Source organism: Pseudoliparis swirei, chromosome 9 (assembly GCF_029220125.1).
Source record: "Pseudoliparis swirei isolate HS2019 ecotype Mariana Trench chromosome 9, NWPU_hadal_v1, whole genome shotgun sequence".
In the NCBI taxonomy this organism is placed as follows: domain Eukaryota; kingdom Metazoa; phylum Chordata; class Actinopteri; order Perciformes; family Liparidae; genus Pseudoliparis; species Pseudoliparis swirei.
The window spans coordinates 15,675,647-15,693,698 of record NC_079396.1 but is presented as its reverse complement, the minus strand read 5'-3'; the positions used below and the strand labels follow the sequence as shown (position 1 = coordinate 15,693,698).

Genomic DNA, 18,052 nt, shown 5'->3' with positions numbered 1-18,052 from the left:
CAACTGACTGCTATTAGCTGTAACTGATATAACATTATATGTTGATCTTTTTAAGTTGGTTAGTGGTGCAGCTCACTCCAACACGGTGCACACAGTGGTTTGAGCATTATCGATTTAAGATCAATGTTGTATGAATTGTATAAAACACTCTCGACAAAGGTCCAGAGGTCCTGACACATTGGTATGATTCATACTTTCCAACAGACCTGCATCTGACAGTTCTAACAATTACTTCTAAAAGAAAATCTTTTGAATGTTAAATAACAATTCTGCCAAGATGTTGAATCCATTTATTTGAATACAGAATGGGGCAGTACAGTCTTAAACTTTATAATTGATCGGCACACAGTTGTCGTATAGTGTGAGGGTTGAACACAGCACATTGTAGAGCTAGCAAGTAACTGATCCAGAGTCAGCATACTTAGACATTATGCAACACAAACAGTATGATATGGCCTTACAGAAGTCATGTAACGTCTAGAGTATCTTGCCTTACATGGCAACTGCTTTGCATTCACGCGGCACTGACCAATACAGTTTGTCACATTTAAGAGTGCAATATTCTAAGACTCAACAAAAACCAGCATATTAAAATAGAAATTTGCATACATGGGAGGATGGAGTTCTTTACCATAGGAAAGACATTTTGGCAAATCAATCTTGGTTAATATGAGTATGTTTTCCTTTCACAAAGGAAAAGCTGTACAACAGTGGAGGTGAACAGAACAGAGAATGCAATAAAGATGCAACAGCAGAGACGCTGCGTTACCTTAATTCAGTCGTCATTGCTTGCATGGGTGGAGACGCGTACGTCAGTGGAACACAACAGAGAACAAGTGAGCACTCCTATCGCCCGACAGACACAGGCTCACAGTGCAGGGGCAGAGCTCTGCTGAGGATCACGCCACTGCCAAGTGTTAACCGGTAGGAATACACTCAATTTCATAAGCAACGCATCATTTAACACTAAATTGCCAGTTCCGGATTACTTTAAGCTTGCTACCAGTTACAACGTCTGATGACTGCTATTCATTTCCCGGTCAATGTCCCGATTTGACTGATTCCTCTGATTTACAAATTCTAGCATGCATGACAAGCACAATGGAACAAATACTTGGATACAATTCCTATTTCCTGTCCTAAATCAAACCCTGATCTGTGATGTGTGCTTAATTTCTCTCATCAGATGCCTTGTGCCTTCCTAAAACTTTATTCTTGAGTACTGACATTTCCACTGCAACATGATCACAGTTCTGCACGAGTCCAACTCTGGAAAAATATTGCGACTTCTGACACCTGAATCTCGGGAGGTCTAAGGTCACTTCCAGAGAAGGGAGATTTATGTATTTTGTGTAGCAGTCCAGAGCACAGCCCTGCACACTGACCCAACACAACCCTTCCATAACACCCACACACAAACCTAGAAGTAAACACCTTCTTCAAACCCGATTATCTTTAGAATCAAAACTTCCTTACAGCCTTATAGTCAGCATATCTTCACTTATACTTTTTTTGTTTCATTTTATTAATTCCTTGCCCCATACGGATATAGCATTGCTTTGGTTAATCCTTGCGCATGTATATGCGGGTTGTGGCTCCAGTGGAGTGTGAAACTCTGGTAAATCACTGACCTTCCACTAGGCATTCTGCATCTCTTTGCCAATTTTGTAACTTAGGATCTTATTCCAGTCGATCTTAGTGCGAGTGACAGGCAGCTGGCGACGCAGGGCCTTAAAGGTGGTGTCAGACATGGTCTGGTAGTTCTCACTGATTGCAGTCTGAAGGCAAAAAAAGGGGGGGGAAATATATAAAGTAAAATATTTGTTCATTTTATATCTTCATGATGCACATTTTGATAAAAGTAACGCCTGTCACACAGTATATAAAGGTGTAGTCAATAAAAGGTTGCTTACCTGGTAATCATTTTCTGCATTCTCAATAATGTCGACAAATTCCTTGGTTGTCTGGCTTTCATTCTGTTTCAAAAACACACGTAATCGTCAACTTTTATCCTCCGACAGAGCTTGAGGACCTCGCCGTACATACTCAAAGATGACACAGCGAGTCTTAAACTTTGTAAGGTTTAAACCACGACAGATGAGCACATTACAAGACTGCAGGAGAGCTTATGTACAGCGTTTCACTTACAGTCACTGGTATTGACTCCTCTACCTCCTTGTGGCTAACCAGCTGCACATTCCCATCTTCATAGTAGTGAACCTTGAGGCAGAGGAAAAACTTAGTTAATATGCTCGAGTTAACTTTGACTTATTAATCATTCCTGCAGATGAGTGCACTGAATTAAATTCACCTGGATTTTCAACACACCCACCACCTGAGCAGTGGACTGACCGATGGTAAGCTTCCACTCTGACCTACAGCGACCATTCCTGTGAGAACAGAAGAGAAGCCCAACATTACAGACAGATATATATATATATACACACACACACATATATATATATATATACTCAGCACTTTACTTAATTTTCCCCCTGTATATTTAGTATTAGTATTTATTTTCATTGATGCTCTGTGGGCACTGCTGCTGTGATTTTTGAAATTTCCCCACTGTGGGACAAATAAAGGAATATCATATCATATATATATATATATATATATATATATATGTGTATATATGTATAAGTGTGTCTATATACATGTGTCTATATATATATATATAAAGACACACACACATATAAATATACACTACCGTTCAAAAGTTTGGGATCACTTAGAAATGTCCTTATTTTTCAAAGAAAAGCATTGTTTTTTTCAATGAAGATAACATTAAATCAATCAGAACTCCACTCTATACATTGTTAATGTGGTAAATGACTATTCTAGGTGGAAACGTGTTGTTTCTAATGAAATATCTCCATAGGTGTATAGAGGCCCATTTACATCAACGATCACTCCAGTGTTCTAATGGTACATTGTGTTTGCTAATCGCCTTAGAAGATTAATGGATGATTAGAAAACCCTTGAAAACCCTTGTGCAATTATGTTAGCACAGCTGAAAACTGTTTTGCTGATGAGAGAAGCTATAAAACTGGCCTTCCTTTGAGCTAGTTGATTATCTGGAGCATCACATTTGTGGGTTCGATAAGACTCTCAAAATGGCCAGAAAAAAAGAACTTTCATGTGAAATTCACCAGTCTATTCTTGTTCTTAGAAATGAAGGCTATTCCATGCGAGAAATTGCAAAGAAACTGAAAATTTCCTACAGCGGTGTGTACTACTCCCTTCAGAGAACAGCACAAACGGGCTCTAACCAGAGCAGAAAGAGAAGTGGGAGGCCCGGTGCACAACTCAGCAAGAAGACAAGTACATTAGAGTCTCTAGTTTGAGAAATAGACGCCTCACAGGTCCTCAACTGGCAGCTTCTTTAAATGGAACCCACAAAACGCCAGTGTCAACGTCGACAGTGAAGAGGCGACTCCGGGATGCTGGCCTTCTAGGCAGAGTGGCAAAGAAAAAGCCATATCTGAGACTGGCCAATAAAAAGAAAAGATTGGTATGGGCAAAAGAACACAGGCATTGGACAGAGGAAGATTGGAAAAAGGTGTTATGGACAAATGAATCCAAGTTTGAGGTGTTTGAATCACACAGAAGAACATTTGTGAGACGCAGAACAGGTGAAAAGATGCTGGAAGAGTGCCTGACACCATCTGTCAAGCATGGTGGAGGTAATGTGATGGTCTGGGGCTGCTTTGGTGCTGGTAAAGTGGGAGATTTGTACCAGGTAAAAGGGATTTTAAATAAGGAAGGCTATCACTCCATTTTGTAACGCCATGCCATACCCTGTGGGCAGCGCTTGATTGGAGCCAATTTCCTCCTCCAACAGGACAATGACCCAAAGCACACCTCCACATTGTGCAAGAACTATTGAGGGAAGAAGCAGGCAGCTGGTATGCTGTCTGTAATGGAGTGGCCAGCACAGTCACCAGATCTCAACCCCATTGAGCTGTTGTGGGAGCAGCTTGACCGTATGGTCCGCAAGAAGTGCCCATCAAGCCAATCCAACTTGTGGCAGGTGCTTCAGGAAGCGTGGGGTGACATTTCAACAGATTACCTCAACAAATTAACAGTTAGAATGCCAAAGGTCTGCAATGCTGTAATTGCTGCAAAAGGAGCATTCTTTGACAAAAGCAAAGTTTGAAGAAAAAAATTAATACTTCAAATACAAATCATTATTTCTAACCTTGTCAATGTCGACTATATTTTCTATACATTTTGCAACTCATTTGATAAATAAAAGTGTGAGTTTTCATGGAAAACACGAAATTGTCTGGGTGATCCCAAACTTTTGAACGGTAGTGTATATGCGTGTGTTTATGTGTGTGTATATATATTTATATACACATATAAATATGTGTGTGTGTGTATATATAGATATATTCGGATAAGCTTTGAAACAGTTGTTTGCAGGGAGGTCACTGTACCAGAAGTTCTTGGGTTGAAATTGATGTCCTTCAATGCAGGCTATGATTGTTTGCTGACCATCAACCATTTTCCCATATACCTGCAAAACACGTAGTATCGTTAAAATGTAGTCTAATGCTTAGATTACTATTTTGTCACACTTTTCATGCGCCTTGCCGTGCAGACTCCAGTTGGATAGTGCTCTTTGACGTAGGCACTCAGGGAAGTATCACAGGCATCTCTCCAGCTTCTCAGGGCGGTCTCTCCTTCATATGGCTGCACGTCGCTCACCTCTTTTCTCAGGTGGTCAAAGCGGAACGCCAAACTGTTGCGGGGGTCTAGAAAACGTCCCTGGCCTAAGTCACCATGCTCGGTGATCAGGACCTATCAATAGGGGAGAGGAGATCCTGAAAAAGTCTGGCTTTGACACTTGCTCTTCTAGGATGAATAGGTAAGACTTAAGCATGAAACATACCGGCTCATCGTAGCCCTCTAGTTTGGCAGGAGTAAACTGATCCATGTTGTACTGGGCAAAGGAGCTGGACAAATAGAACGGGTGAAATGGTACAGTCGGCATTTATAACATGACAAAAAACAGCTTTCAAAAATATATATTTGCCCCTCATTACCCAACATATAAACCAATATGTTTTGTATTGTACTATGAGTATTTTAATTTCTGTCGTTTTTCTTAATTTAATGTTACTTACTGTGATGCCCCCTCCCTGAGGAGATTGTCATTGTTGAGAAGAAGCCGCACATCTGGCAAGACAAAAAATTGTTATGCCTTACCCTTAAAAGATAAAACAATCAAATATGATCAGGGGCAAACTATATTATACTAAAGACAGTATTATGATGTGCAACTTGTCATAATCAGCTACTTATTACCATTGAAGACCTCATTGAACTCTCCTGGGGGGGCATGAGTCACAAAGTTGGCCGCTATGCGCACCTATGGAAGCAAATTAAATGCAACAAATGAATTAAGTTATCATGATATGACTTGCTGTATAATCAGCTCAAATAGAGAGGATAGAAACACATTTTACATAAAATTAATGTTTTCAATCAATAAGAAAAACCTCAACAATTCAACCATCAAAAAAGTAAAAATGTACTACAAATGTTGTTAGTAATTTGGCATCCATATCACTGATACTAAAAGGCATATTCAATAGGTTTTCTATGATAAAACCGTATTCACATTTTTGGTTGACATCCTTAATGCTGAAACAAGGAATGCCTATAGTATCTTGATTACAAAATGAAAGTGCCCTAAATCCTATACCCTAACCTCGACGTAATAACAATATAGCAGCAAGCATGTTTTATGAAATAGTTAACGTCAGAGAGTATATTTGACATCAACAAATAATAAAGAGAGCTCTTTTAATTTGGAAATATATAAAAGGAATAATGATCAAGAAACTACTTCATGCGCACAGAATGGACACTGCATTAGACACGAATGATCGAGACCATGTGTCATTTCACTGTTAAATAAATTTCCCAGTTAAACACCAACAGATTTAATTAATCTCCAATATCTCTCGATTGTATCCGGAGAATATCGTCGCCACTCTCGTTTCCAGCTTCGATATCTCTCTGTTTGCTGCTATTAAATAATGTTGTTTTATATGGTAACGTCACAGGTCAATTGCAATTCTTGATTGCACTCGCCCTCTCTCAATTCTCGCCTGTAGAAGAAAGACTGCAACGTCTGCCATTCATAATAATGTGTAATAATAACTCCGGCTGCCACTGGTAGGGTGTCCCTCTCAGTCATCTAATCTGAACTAGCAGCCGTTATTCTGACCTCACGCGCCTGTGTGGTTCGCAAGTATTTGAGCTGCAACTGAATCGGTTTGACCCAGAAACCCAAAGCAAGGTACCGGTAGCCGCTACCGTGAGCTAACATTACAGGAGAGGAATGCGGAGCCCACCCTGGGGTGACTGCATACGGGCATGGACGTTGCAACCCGAAATTTGGAAATGGGCATCGATACTTCCATTTATGTTAATCTAGGTAACGTCTCAACCAGGAACACGGTGTCAGGAGAAGTGTCCAGTGGCTCAACCAGCTCTTGCAGCGCCTGAGCTCGCGACTAGCCAACTGGAAGCGTTAACTAGCATTGGCTAGCTAGTGGTAGCTTAAAAACACTAGTGTTTCACTCGGATACGTGACCAAAAACTGGCACTCTTTCCAAAACTCAGCCGTGAGTTCGCGTGGACATTTAACACGCGCGGACTCTCTACATAATGAGAACAAATAGTGTTAAGCAAAGAATAAGATAGTCTTCAAACCTTCTCGTCATCTGACAGCGGCTCCTCAAAGTCAGCCATCTTGGCTCTTTGTGACCCCACCTACCCCAGCTGACTGACACACGCGCAGCGTGTCATTGACACATTTAATACAAGCCAGAAAGTTATTTTAACTCGTGTCTTACAACATGCTTATATTGCCGTGTTTTGACAGTGAATACCACACACTAAATCTGATAACTTTGCACGAGGCACGAGTTCAATATGAAATACTCTCAGGATTACGGCTTTCCAAACGCAAGAGGGCGCATATACTCCGTTATTTAATTAGAATATTGCTTCCTGTTGGGTGTTTTGGAGGTGACGTTACTACGAAATAAAAGTATTACCATATATGACTCCTATGAATATATATTTTTTATTTGACGAAACCCTTTCTTATTTGCCTGTATTGTTTTCGAGATTTCTAACCTATATATCATCGTATTATTATTATTATTAGTTTATAAATCCAGGAAGTGCTCAACTGGGGGTTTATCTTATTTTCTAAGTAGAAACAGGAAGCTGGAACAAACCGTCCGTTCGTTTTTAGTAAACTTTGTACGGGATCACCTTAATAACTCTATTGTGCTCCTGACGACACACACACACATCGTCGCTGCCATGAAGTCACAGGTACGTTTGGACTTTACTTACTACTTATTCTTGGATAATACGCCCGACACAAATACACCTCATAGTATACACTCAAATACAGTTGTCGTTATTTACGCTATTGTTGTGCTTTTAGATCAGTTTTCAAACGAAGCTGACGTCGGTGTTTCGTTACGGTTGTTTCCCGTCAGCTGCTGCTGGAAGTTCCTGGTCTCACTGAATCCGCTAAAAACAAACAAGCCTGTTTACTTGGTGGCTTTGTTTCCACGCAGCTACCGCCTGATTCGTTTGCATGACGGATTGGCGGATTAAACCGATCATGTCTATAAACGCAACCTCAGTTTTTGGTGGTAAACTGGGTTAATGTTACAGACCCGTGTAACTAGTTGTTGTATGGCCGCTTAGCCTCCTAGCTAGGACATGAAGAAGGCGACCTTCGCTCTGGGACAGTTTGTGTCTCTGGGGCGTAACGTCGGTGCGATGAGGTATTCTGCTGTCTGCCGTCAGGTGATGACCAACCCGGAGGAAATTGCCAGACTCTACAGAGAACTCAGTCTCTTCCCTTCTTTGAGCAGAGCAGACGTGGGACCTGTCGTCACCTCTCAGTATGGAGGCAAATACAGCAACATCTACACAGGTAGACCCAGCCTGACATGCATGCGAGAGTATCCGATCTCTGTATGATCATTGATGGTGATTTTGTTAAACTGCTTTCTTTTTGCAGAATGGAGCCAGCGTGATCTGGACAGGAATGAAAACGTCAAGTTTTGCCGACAATACCTCGTGTTCCACGATGACAAGTCGGTGGTCTTCTCCGCAGCCTCAGGAAACTGCACTGAAATCAAAGGAGAGTATGTAAACATGTTGTAATTGTGTGTGGAGCGGGCTTGAATATGTTGTTGTACATCTAACCCTGAGCAAGCGGAACAACTCATCAATATGTTTGCCCTGTCAGGGTGCTGAGTCAGGATTCCCCCTCGGGTGAAATGAAGGCTGTTGTCAGAGAGTGTACAATCAAAGGAGAGGACAAACAGTTTCTGGAGGTATGTGGCTGTCTCTCGGCATTGAGTCCCTCACTCACCATGCCATAACTTGTTTTTGATTGTTGTTGTTTTGTTCGTCCGTCTAATGTGTACGCCACCAAGACAAATTCTTTGTGTGTCTAACACACGTAGCTAATAAATGTTTCAGATTCTGATTCAGATTCATTTTATTTCTGTTCCTTTACATTCTTCAACATGAGGTTGTTGACTTTGCACTTCGAACCCACGATCTTTTGACTTTCCTCCCCGGTCCTCCTTGTCACCCTTCAGATCTGGAGTAAAAACATGAAGATGAAAAGCATCAATCTAACAGCCTTAAAGAAGCATGGCAAAGTCTATGAAGATGGTGAGTTAACTGCATTTAATTCTGCATATTGTCTTTGAAACTGTGCTTTACACAAACCAGTTAAGGTGTTAATCACACTGTTTTGTGTTTTCTTTTTTAGAGCAGTTTGGCTGCTTGGTTTGGTCCCACTCTGAAACCCACCTCTTGTATGTAGCAGAAAGGAAGAGACCAAAGGCAGAATCCTTCTTCCAGGTCTGTCAGCAAAACTATTTAAGGGGGAATTGGCACAGAATCACATGAGGCAGAGAACGGCTGCTCTGCTTTCCATCGGTTGTAAATCCAGCATTTAGATTGTCCTCGAGATCATTGCTGTGGTTCAATACTGCCCAGAGCATAGCAAAAAGTGAAGCCAATCTTGATCAAATATATTTCAATGGTTGTTGCACACTATTTGTTTTCAGCGTATTGCTCGTAAATTCAAGGCAAACCTAGGCATTTCTTGAGTAATATCATTTTGAAGACACCCCCGGTATTTTCCATTGTCTTTCAAGAGCAAAATACTGTGGCAGCACTGGATGTGGCCATAAGAGTAGTGAAGACAGTTTTCTGCCTATATGTGATTAGTTGATGGGATTAGTGTAATGGACAGCCTAGTAGGCAATAACTCCTTATTCTATGTTTCATTATCTGTTTTCTAGAGTGAGTCACCGGAGTTGTCTTTTATTGGGGATGAGGAGGAAACCATGAGAGTGGAGAAAAAAGAGGCTGTAAAGGTGAATGCAAATAATTATTTTTTGAAACACAAGTGATTTTCGGTAATCAAAAGTGTATTTAACATTATTAGGTTACATTCCACTCTTGTTTAACTGGTTGTGTTTTTTTACTCCTGCAGGGGGAGCAGTTTGTCTTCTACGAGGACTGGGGAGAGGCACTGGTTGGTAAGAGCCGTCCAGTGCTTTGTGTTTTGGACATCGAGGGGGACAACGTCTCTGTGTTGGAGGGGGTGCCTGAAAACATCTCACCTGGACAGGTTGCTACAGCAGTTTGTGCAATGATGCATATTTTGTTGTGCATGTATCGTGTGCTCATACTTGTGGGGTGGCTTTCTACTTCTGTAAAATGATCTCTGCAGGCATTTTGGGCTCCAGGTGACACAGGTGTGGTGTTTGTGGGCTGGTGGCATGAGCCTTTCAGAATTGGCCTAAAGCACTGCCCAAACAGGAGGTGATTATTGATCAAAGATAATAATAATAATTATTATAATAATTATAATAATAATAAAGCTGGCCCATCCAAAGTTACTTCAAATTATTCATGACTTCTCTTTTTCTATCAGATCATCTTTGTTCTATGTGGATCTTACTGGTGGGAAATGTGGTAAGTGAATGTTTTTCTAATTATATTTGTAAAAGATATCGCTTGATTTTGTTCTCAGTACTGCAAATGTTCATGTTTATTGTATTTGTTGTGTCCCTCAGAACAGCTAACATCAGGCACAAGTGCAGTGTGCTCTCCCCGGCTGAGCCCAGACCAGTGTCGGATTGTCTACCTGGAATGTTCCATCTATGGACCACACATGCAGTGCAGCAGGCTCTGTATGGTAAGATGGGATGGGGACACCTTTTTACACAAGACGCAATAACTTTCCTTTTTGCACTGTACTCACTGAGAAGAATAATTAGGAATGTTTCTTGACACGACGCACCATCTGCTGTTTTCTGTTTCGTAGACCTCTCAGCAGAAATACATTTGAGTTATACATTTATTTTATGCTTTTCTCTGTGATTGCATCTTTTATTTTTAGTATGACTGGTATACTAAGAAGACGACAGTGGTGGTGGATGTGGTGAAGAGACCTGGAGAAGGTAAGGAATACTTAATGGGCTACTAAGTGCATCTTTTTCATGCCTCGGTGCCGGGGGCTCTATGTTTTTATGATGAAAGATTAAATTATGAGATTTTAGGCAGACATGAATTTAAACTTATCCTCGATGTAGGCATACAACTGAGGTGGCAATTATAATTTCATGATATGTCAAACTTGTTTGTGTGTTGGTGTGGCTTTACAGATGGCTTTACTGGTATCTACAGCTCTCAGTTGTCCCCTCAGTGCTGGTCAGCTGATAGTCAGCGCATTATTGTTGCTTGCCCTCAGCGCAGCCGCAAGGTACAGTCAACTCCTCTGAAGTTTCTTGTTATTACGATACAAATTAAACTATTTATATACCGGTATTTGTCTGAAAACTGCATGTTTTCAGCATAAAACAAGTATTTAGACTTAAAACTAGGGCTGTGAAACGATTAAAAATTGTAATCAAATTAATCACAGGTTAATCACAGGTTTTTGTGAGAACATAAAGATTTATGACAAAAGACGGATATATACATTTATACACAGGGGTGCGCCGGCATCGGAGCTCTGCGGCGCGCGAGACGGAGAGCTGAGAAGTGTTGAGAAGTGTTAACGCGACACTAGAGACAGAATGACATGCTGCTGGTTAGAGACGACCAACAACAGACTTATTGGAAGCTCATTCTGCGCATGCGTTAAATGCGTTAAAAAACCCAACTAATTAATCCTGTAATTTAATCATAACTCGTTAATGCGTTATTTTTCACAGCACTACTTAAAACTAGGGCTGTCAATCGATTAAAAAAAATTAACTAATTAATCGCACAGTTTGAAATTGCGATTAATTAATCGCGATTAATCGCAATTAAAAGTTAAAAGTTAAAAGTTCATTCTTTTTAAAGACAAAACTTCACACAGAGCTGTGTTTTCAAAGAGGCTCCTACATATACAGTGCCAGCGAGGTATTTAATATCGTGGATGATAAATTGTTTCTTCAGTGAAACATCAGATTAGTAAAAAAAAAAATATATATTGAGACCCCATTGGTCCTGTCATCTTTAACATTGAACACAGCAGAACCAGTGGCCTTGATAACTGACTGACATTCAAATATGTCACGTTAACCCTCTGGAGGCTGGGCTCATTTTATACATTTTACAAAACAAAACAAAATTCACCGTTAACCCTTGTGTTGCCTTGGTCATTTTGACCGAAATCATTCACCCTCCTCCCGCCTTCGGGTTAATTTGACCCCATTCAATGTTTAATGTCGGTGTTCTTTCGGTAGTCAACAAACAAACATAAAGTGCCTCACACTTAAACTTGGAAAACAATATTAATTCTAATAATTTTCTGGAGGTTTTAATTGCTGGCCAAATTGAACCCAAAGGGTAAAATATGTTAGTAAATATAAAGGTAACAGGAGGGTGAAACATTGAATCGGGTCAAATGACCCAAAAGGCGGGGAGGGTTAATATTTAATCGGTCAAAATGACCGAAGAAAAACACAAGGGTTAAAAGTGTTTCTCTTCTTTTTAAACACAAAACTTCACACAGAGCTGTGTTTTCAAAGAGGCTCCTACATATAAAGTGCCAGCGAGGTATTTAATATCGTGGATGATGAATTGTTTCTTCAGTGAAACATCAGATTAGTAAAAAAAAAGAAGTATATTGAGACCCCATTGGTCCTGTCATCTTTAACACTGAACAGCAGCAGAACCAGTGGCCTTGGTAACTGACTGACATTCAAATATGTCACGTTAACCTCTGGAGGCTGGGGGCATTTTATACATTTTACAAAATAAATTAAATTCACCGTTTAAAGTTTTTTGCATGTGACACACCCCCACGTGTTATACATCAAACATTCCAGAACAATCTCAGCTCTGAAATGAGCCTCATTACATTGTCCTCGCGCCGTGTTCTCTGGTTCTCTGACTGACAGGCTGCTAAATGAGCCCAACCTGTGAGGTGGGAGGTCCTTTGTGATTTACTGAGTGTTCATTGGTTTTTTTTCCCCCGAAATGTTGACAGACAAACGGATTGACCAATCACGGTGAAGGTTTCGTGTGACGAGTTCTTTCCGCGCCGCGTGTCCCGACACGTCGCCCCTCCGTTCCTCTGTCTGTGTATCAGAGGGGGAGACGGGAGGAAGGAGGAGCAGGAGGAAACCTGACTGATTCATCCACGAGTTTAAACTGATTTCTGCTCCTTATTTTCGCGGAGAAATAATTGTTTTAAAAACGGAAACAGTGTCAAACCGTACTGCTGCGGTAAAAAAAAAAAAAAAAAAAAAAACTTGCGTTAATTGCGTTAAAATATTTTTGTGCGTTAACGCGGCCAAATTAATCGCATAGATTAACGCGTTAACGCTGACAGCCCTACTTAAAACATTTTATTATTGTTAAATAAATTGTTGGTTTTTCTGGTAGGATCTGCTGATGGTGGATATGAGCACAGGGAGCGTCACCTCTCTGACCTCAGGTGAGTGGCCAGACACATTTATCAGCCTCGTGTTACTCATGTCTTGACAGTCGTGTTTATTGTTTGGAGTTTATAGTCTCTAATAGCGGATTTGCCCACCGCATTAATGTTCTGGGAAACTTGGACATGTTTATTTGAACCTTGTGTGTCTAATGATGTTCTTTGTTTGTCTGTAGAGGCCGATGTTGGTAACTGGTGTCTGCAGAACATACAGAGAGATTTGATGGTGGTCAGCTGCTCCTCTCCGAACTGCCCTCCTAGCCTGGTAGGATAAGTGGTCATTATTCTATTGTTCATATTTATATCATGTGTATACCTTATGTGCTATTGCAGAAATTCCATTTTTTGGGATGGGGTTGGGGGGGCCTTTATTAGTCAAAAACCTATGTCTTTTTCACCTATTGCAATGCAATTTCTCTGTCCAGAGGTTGGGTTTCCTTCCGGCCAGGGATTCTCAGGAGAAAATGGTCTGGGTTACTTTGGAAGACTCTCAGACAATGCCAGAAATTGATTGGCAAATCTTGACTTTCACCCCTCCGCCAGAGCAAGACAACAGTCAATACTGTAAGAATATTTTTTAATATATAGAAAGCACTTTTCACAGAATGACCTGAAATGCATTGTTTTAATCTGTTTTTGTCAAATGGTCTGGAGGGAAGCTATTTTGTTTCACGTACATGAAGTGTAGAGACGATGTAACTCCTCCACACACTCTGCAGTTTAGCGAGTTTAATCATCACCTTCTGAAAAGTGATACATGTTTGGGTGACAAAGTTAAGATTTATTGCAAAATTATCTTATTTGATTACATTAGCTTGGACAGGTTTACGTAATAAACTAATCAGGAGGTATATTTAATACTTCAGACGATAGGTATAGTTAACAGCCATCCAGCTTTTTAAAGAACAAACAGGCTACATTTGGGTTTAAAACATTTGGACAACATTATAGTTATCACTATGATAAAACAGCAGGCAGCTCTGTTTCCAGGAGATGGAGTAAAGGAGTTTACAGGATGACGCTCCTGAGCTGACTGGTTTGTTTTTACTCCGAAAGAATAATTGTGTCCTCAACTTGATGGATGGTTGAAAAGATGCATTTGTCTATGAAGACATGAAGAACGCCCTACGTAATCTAATAGGACTAACTCTTTGTTCTTATTTTCCAGCTGGCCTTGATTTTGAAGCATTGCTGATCAAACCAAAGGAGATTGAAGATGGAGTGAAGCTGCCTCTCATTGTCATTCCTCATGGTTGGTTACTCTCATTTTGGTTCAGTTGTCATTATTATTTTTCTAGTGCAAACAAAATTGACGCTTAGGTGGTGGTACATAATTGTTAATTGTTGTACAGACTCAACCTAATGCAATATCTATAACAATTCAAAGTGCTATGAATCCATGCTGAAGTGGAAATTGGATTGTTTGTTTCTGTTCAGTCAAGTGCTACAGATAAGATAAATGTGAATTCTACAAGCAATGTTATCTGTGGCTCTTTGATAAAAATGGTCAATCTGTATTTGACATGAACTTGTTTCTTTTACTTAGGGGGTCCTCACTCAGTGTTTGTAGCTGATTGGCTTCTGTCCTCGTCTGTGCTGTGCAGGATGGGCTTTGCTACATTACTGGGTATGCTCATATGTAAATGTGGAGTGGGTTTATGTGAGATACCTGCTCAGAGGTTGATCATCCAATGATAGGATATGCACTCTATTTGTAAAAGGGGGGCGAGCAATGTTTACATGCCTCCAGACTTTCAAAGATGTATTTATTCCCTTCTTCACTTCACGACGCTTTGCTTATTTTTTGTATCTATCTTGTGAACATCTGATTTACTTCACAGGCTTAACCAATCATAACTTGCCTGGTATATTAACCAGAGAAAAATGACTCAATGCAAAACTATTACATACTACATACAACATTACAACATCCACCCAGTCAAGGATGAAAAGATTAGAATTTGTTGGTCAAAGGTCACTGCGACCTCACAAAACACAATGTTGGCCAAAACTAAAGAATGAAAATGCTAATTTTTACAATTTCACACAAATGTCTAATTGGATAAAAAGATGATGACATTGTACAGACATGGATGTCAACTACAATTTGATTGGTTGTTGGAGGAATACAACCGCCAGGGGGTAATTGTAGTTGTGTTTGCTTAGTGAACTATCGTGGCTCTCTTGGGTACGGCCAGGACAACATCCTCTCATTACCAGGCAATGTGGGCGCCCAAGACGTCAAAGATGTTCAAGTAAGAATAAAACACAAGACGGAGCACCAATGCTGTTTAAAAGGATTCACATATGTTCTCTCTCATGACATGGATAATGTATACAGCTCTTCCTTTCTTTTCCACCACAAATGATCTCTCAGTGCCCTGTGTTTTTCTTCCGACCAGTTTGCTGTCGAAAGTGTTCTGAAAGGCGACATATTCGACATGCAGAAGGTGGCAGTTTCTGGGGGTTCCCATGGTGGTTTCCTGGCCTGTCATCTTATTGGCCAGTACCCAGGGTTCTACAAGGCGTGTGTGGCTCGCAACCCCGTCACCAATCTGGCCTCTATGATTGGCAGCACAGACATCCCAGACTGGTACGTCCTGGCGTGCACATTCCCACATCCTTGCCTACCCTTGTTTACTCATTTTGTGACTGTGCCAGTTGTGCACGACTTCTCATCTTTGTTGTTTTTCTATCATTTGAACTCCTGACATTCCCCTCGGACAAATGTGAGTGGGATAAAGGGCATGCGTCGGCCTCACTGTAGGGGAGGAAGTGTTCAATAATGCATGAACAAAAGAACTCAAAGCCATTCTGTTTTGTTTTTTCTTTCTTTCTATTCCGGATATATTTCAGGTGCATGGTTGAGGCTGGCTATGACTACAGTACAGACTGTCTACCTGACCCTGCTGTTTGGGGACAGATGCTGAACAAGTCCCCCATTAAACACGTCTCACAGGTTTAAGTATTTCTGTGTCTGTCTGTGCATGCGGCTTCATTGGTGTTGTGATGCAATGTAGTAACCTAAGATGATTTCTCACCTAGGTGCAGACGCCTGTATTGCTCATCTTAGGGGAAGATGACAAGCGTGTACCCAACAAGCAAGGAATCGAATATTACAGAGCTCTGAAAGCAAAGCAGGTCCCAGTCCGGTAAGCACCTTGTCGGAGTCACATGTTTAGTTAATTATGTCAGATATGCACTGCGTTTGTATGTTCATTCACTAATGCTCTGCTGTATTTTATTTAGGATACTATGGTACCCAGGGAACAATCACTCTCTCTCCAAGGTTGACGCTGAGTCCGATGGCTTTATGAACATCGCTCTGTGGATAATTCAACACTTGTATCAGTGATGGTAAACATCAGATAAATACATAGTGGTGTGCCAACGCTGTTGTGTGTACGGGTTGTTCTGCTCCGGTTTCCAGGACAGTTTGAGATCCGATCCAAAGCATTGTACTTGCTCTCCAACCAGAACACACTTTGTATTTCTGCCCTCTACTTGTTATCTATCTTTGGCGATGGTGATTGCTACAATTTCTTCCAATAAGTGCATAGGAAAATATATTTTAACACAGCACTTGAATAAAAGCAGGTTTTATGCAGCTTTGATTAATCAGAAATGCATTTTATTGATACAGCTTTTCCTTTTTATTTTTGCAGTCTTTACACATGCGCGCACACACACAGAAAATACTTCTCAGTGTGTAAGTTGTTTGAAGTTATATGAGCAAAGGAAAATAATATACATATTTTCATTGCTCATTGTTATGGTTTGGTTTTAAAAATAAATAATGAAATGCTCTTTTGATTTTATGGATTTCATGACACAGTGCACTTCCTTATACCTTTTTATTTAGAATTTTACTGAATTGAGCAAGTCATCCAACAATAAAAGTTTTCTCTCTGTCCTTTCTTTGGTTCTTCTTTACAGTCATTTTGACTCTACAGTGGTATAGGTCACATGATTTGCATCGTGCTGTTGTGTGACCACAGGCTTTCACTTCTGCATGAACGTATCCAGTTTCTGTCACTGCAGTGACTTTTAGACACTTTCCTCTCCCCACCTGGATGGAAGATTGCTTTATCTTGCTCCTGATGTGAATGTTAAGATGCATGCTATACCCGTCATGGTAAGTAAGATAACTTATTGTTCTCACATCAAAAATGTAATGCATTCACTGTAACACAATAATATACCTATTGTTAAATGTTATGGACAAACATGGCTTATTGGTGAGACTTGAAAAAGCTAAGGGGTTTTATTTACAGTTGTCAACAGTATATTGTTATATTGATGATATATTTGTGAATATGCATTTCTTTTAAATAAAATTGTCTGCTCAGACTGCATCTTCCAAAACAAACGACTGAAATAAGTTTTCTTTTTTTCAGGCTATTTTGAAAAATGTCCTCATCCTTTGTCAGCTTCTTCCATTAGCGCGGAGCATAAATACTGTATTCTTCCCATGTGACACTGATTTGAATACCACCACAGTAGACTGCTCCGGCAGACCACTCAACCATGTCCCCGTCATCAAGTCTACTACTGTAGTGTCCCTCAATTTAAGTCGGACTAGGATACAGCAAGTGGGGCAGGATGCTTTGACGGGGGTCCCAAACCTTCACACTCTGAAAATAATGTGGAATTGTCAACCAGACCGCCTGAGAGCTTTGGAGGACCGCTCATGCCAAATGGAGATCCACCACAATGCTTTCAAGAGCCTATTGAAGCTTCAATGTCTGTATCTGTCAGGAAACGGCCTCACCTCTGTTCCCTGGTTACCTGAAAGCCTGAGATTTCTCGACCTGCAGAGTAATCTCATCTTCAACATTGTCGACTCTTTAAATACTCCACATCTCGAAGAGCTAAACCTTAGAAATAACTGCTTTTATCCAAACCGTTGCAACCAGTCCTTAAACATCAACGAGAGGGTTTTCAGAGAGCTCCCAAAACTCAAACACTTAGCTTTAGGGTATAATAATATCACCGCTGTCCCTAAAGGGTTGCCACCCTCACTGGAGAGTCTGGATTTAAGAG

General features: G+C 40.5%; 2 protein-coding genes across 2 annotated transcripts; one reads left to right on the top strand and one right to left on the bottom strand.

The window, feature by feature from the left end:
* Positions 1–276: 276 nt before the first annotated feature.
* On the bottom strand, positions 277–6,864 carry LOC130199213 (F-actin-capping protein subunit alpha-1-like). The gene is made up of 10 exons (XM_056422510.1): positions 6,733–6,864; positions 5,317–5,380; positions 5,136–5,187; positions 4,901–4,964; positions 4,603–4,809; positions 4,446–4,525; positions 2,312–2,390; positions 2,149–2,220; positions 1,914–1,976; positions 277–1,778 (listed from the first exon to the last, which is right to left on the bottom strand). The coding sequence occupies exons 1-10, from the start codon at positions 6,769–6,771 to the stop codon at positions 1,638–1,640; spliced, it is 861 nt and encodes a 286-aa protein (XP_056278485.1). The 5' UTR covers positions 6,772–6,864; the 3' UTR covers positions 277–1,637.
* Positions 6,865–7,259: 395 nt separating this feature from the next.
* Positions 7,260–16,922, top strand: apeh (acylaminoacyl-peptide hydrolase). Its single transcript, XM_056422508.1, has 23 exons — positions 7,260–7,365; positions 7,852–7,981; positions 8,069–8,195; positions 8,300–8,387; positions 8,658–8,733; positions 8,834–8,925; positions 9,372–9,446; positions 9,566–9,703; positions 9,806–9,897; positions 10,010–10,050; positions 10,152–10,273; positions 10,478–10,538; positions 10,743–10,840; positions 12,958–13,009; positions 13,186–13,274; positions 13,435–13,573; positions 14,178–14,261; positions 14,556–14,636; positions 15,176–15,264; positions 15,412–15,602; positions 15,866–15,968; positions 16,055–16,161; positions 16,259–16,922. The coding sequence occupies exons 1-23, from the start codon at positions 7,354–7,356 to the stop codon at positions 16,362–16,364; spliced, it is 2,193 nt and encodes a 730-aa protein (XP_056278483.1). The 5' UTR covers positions 7,260–7,353; the 3' UTR covers positions 16,365–16,922.
* Positions 16,923–18,052: the final 1,130 nt, after the last annotated feature.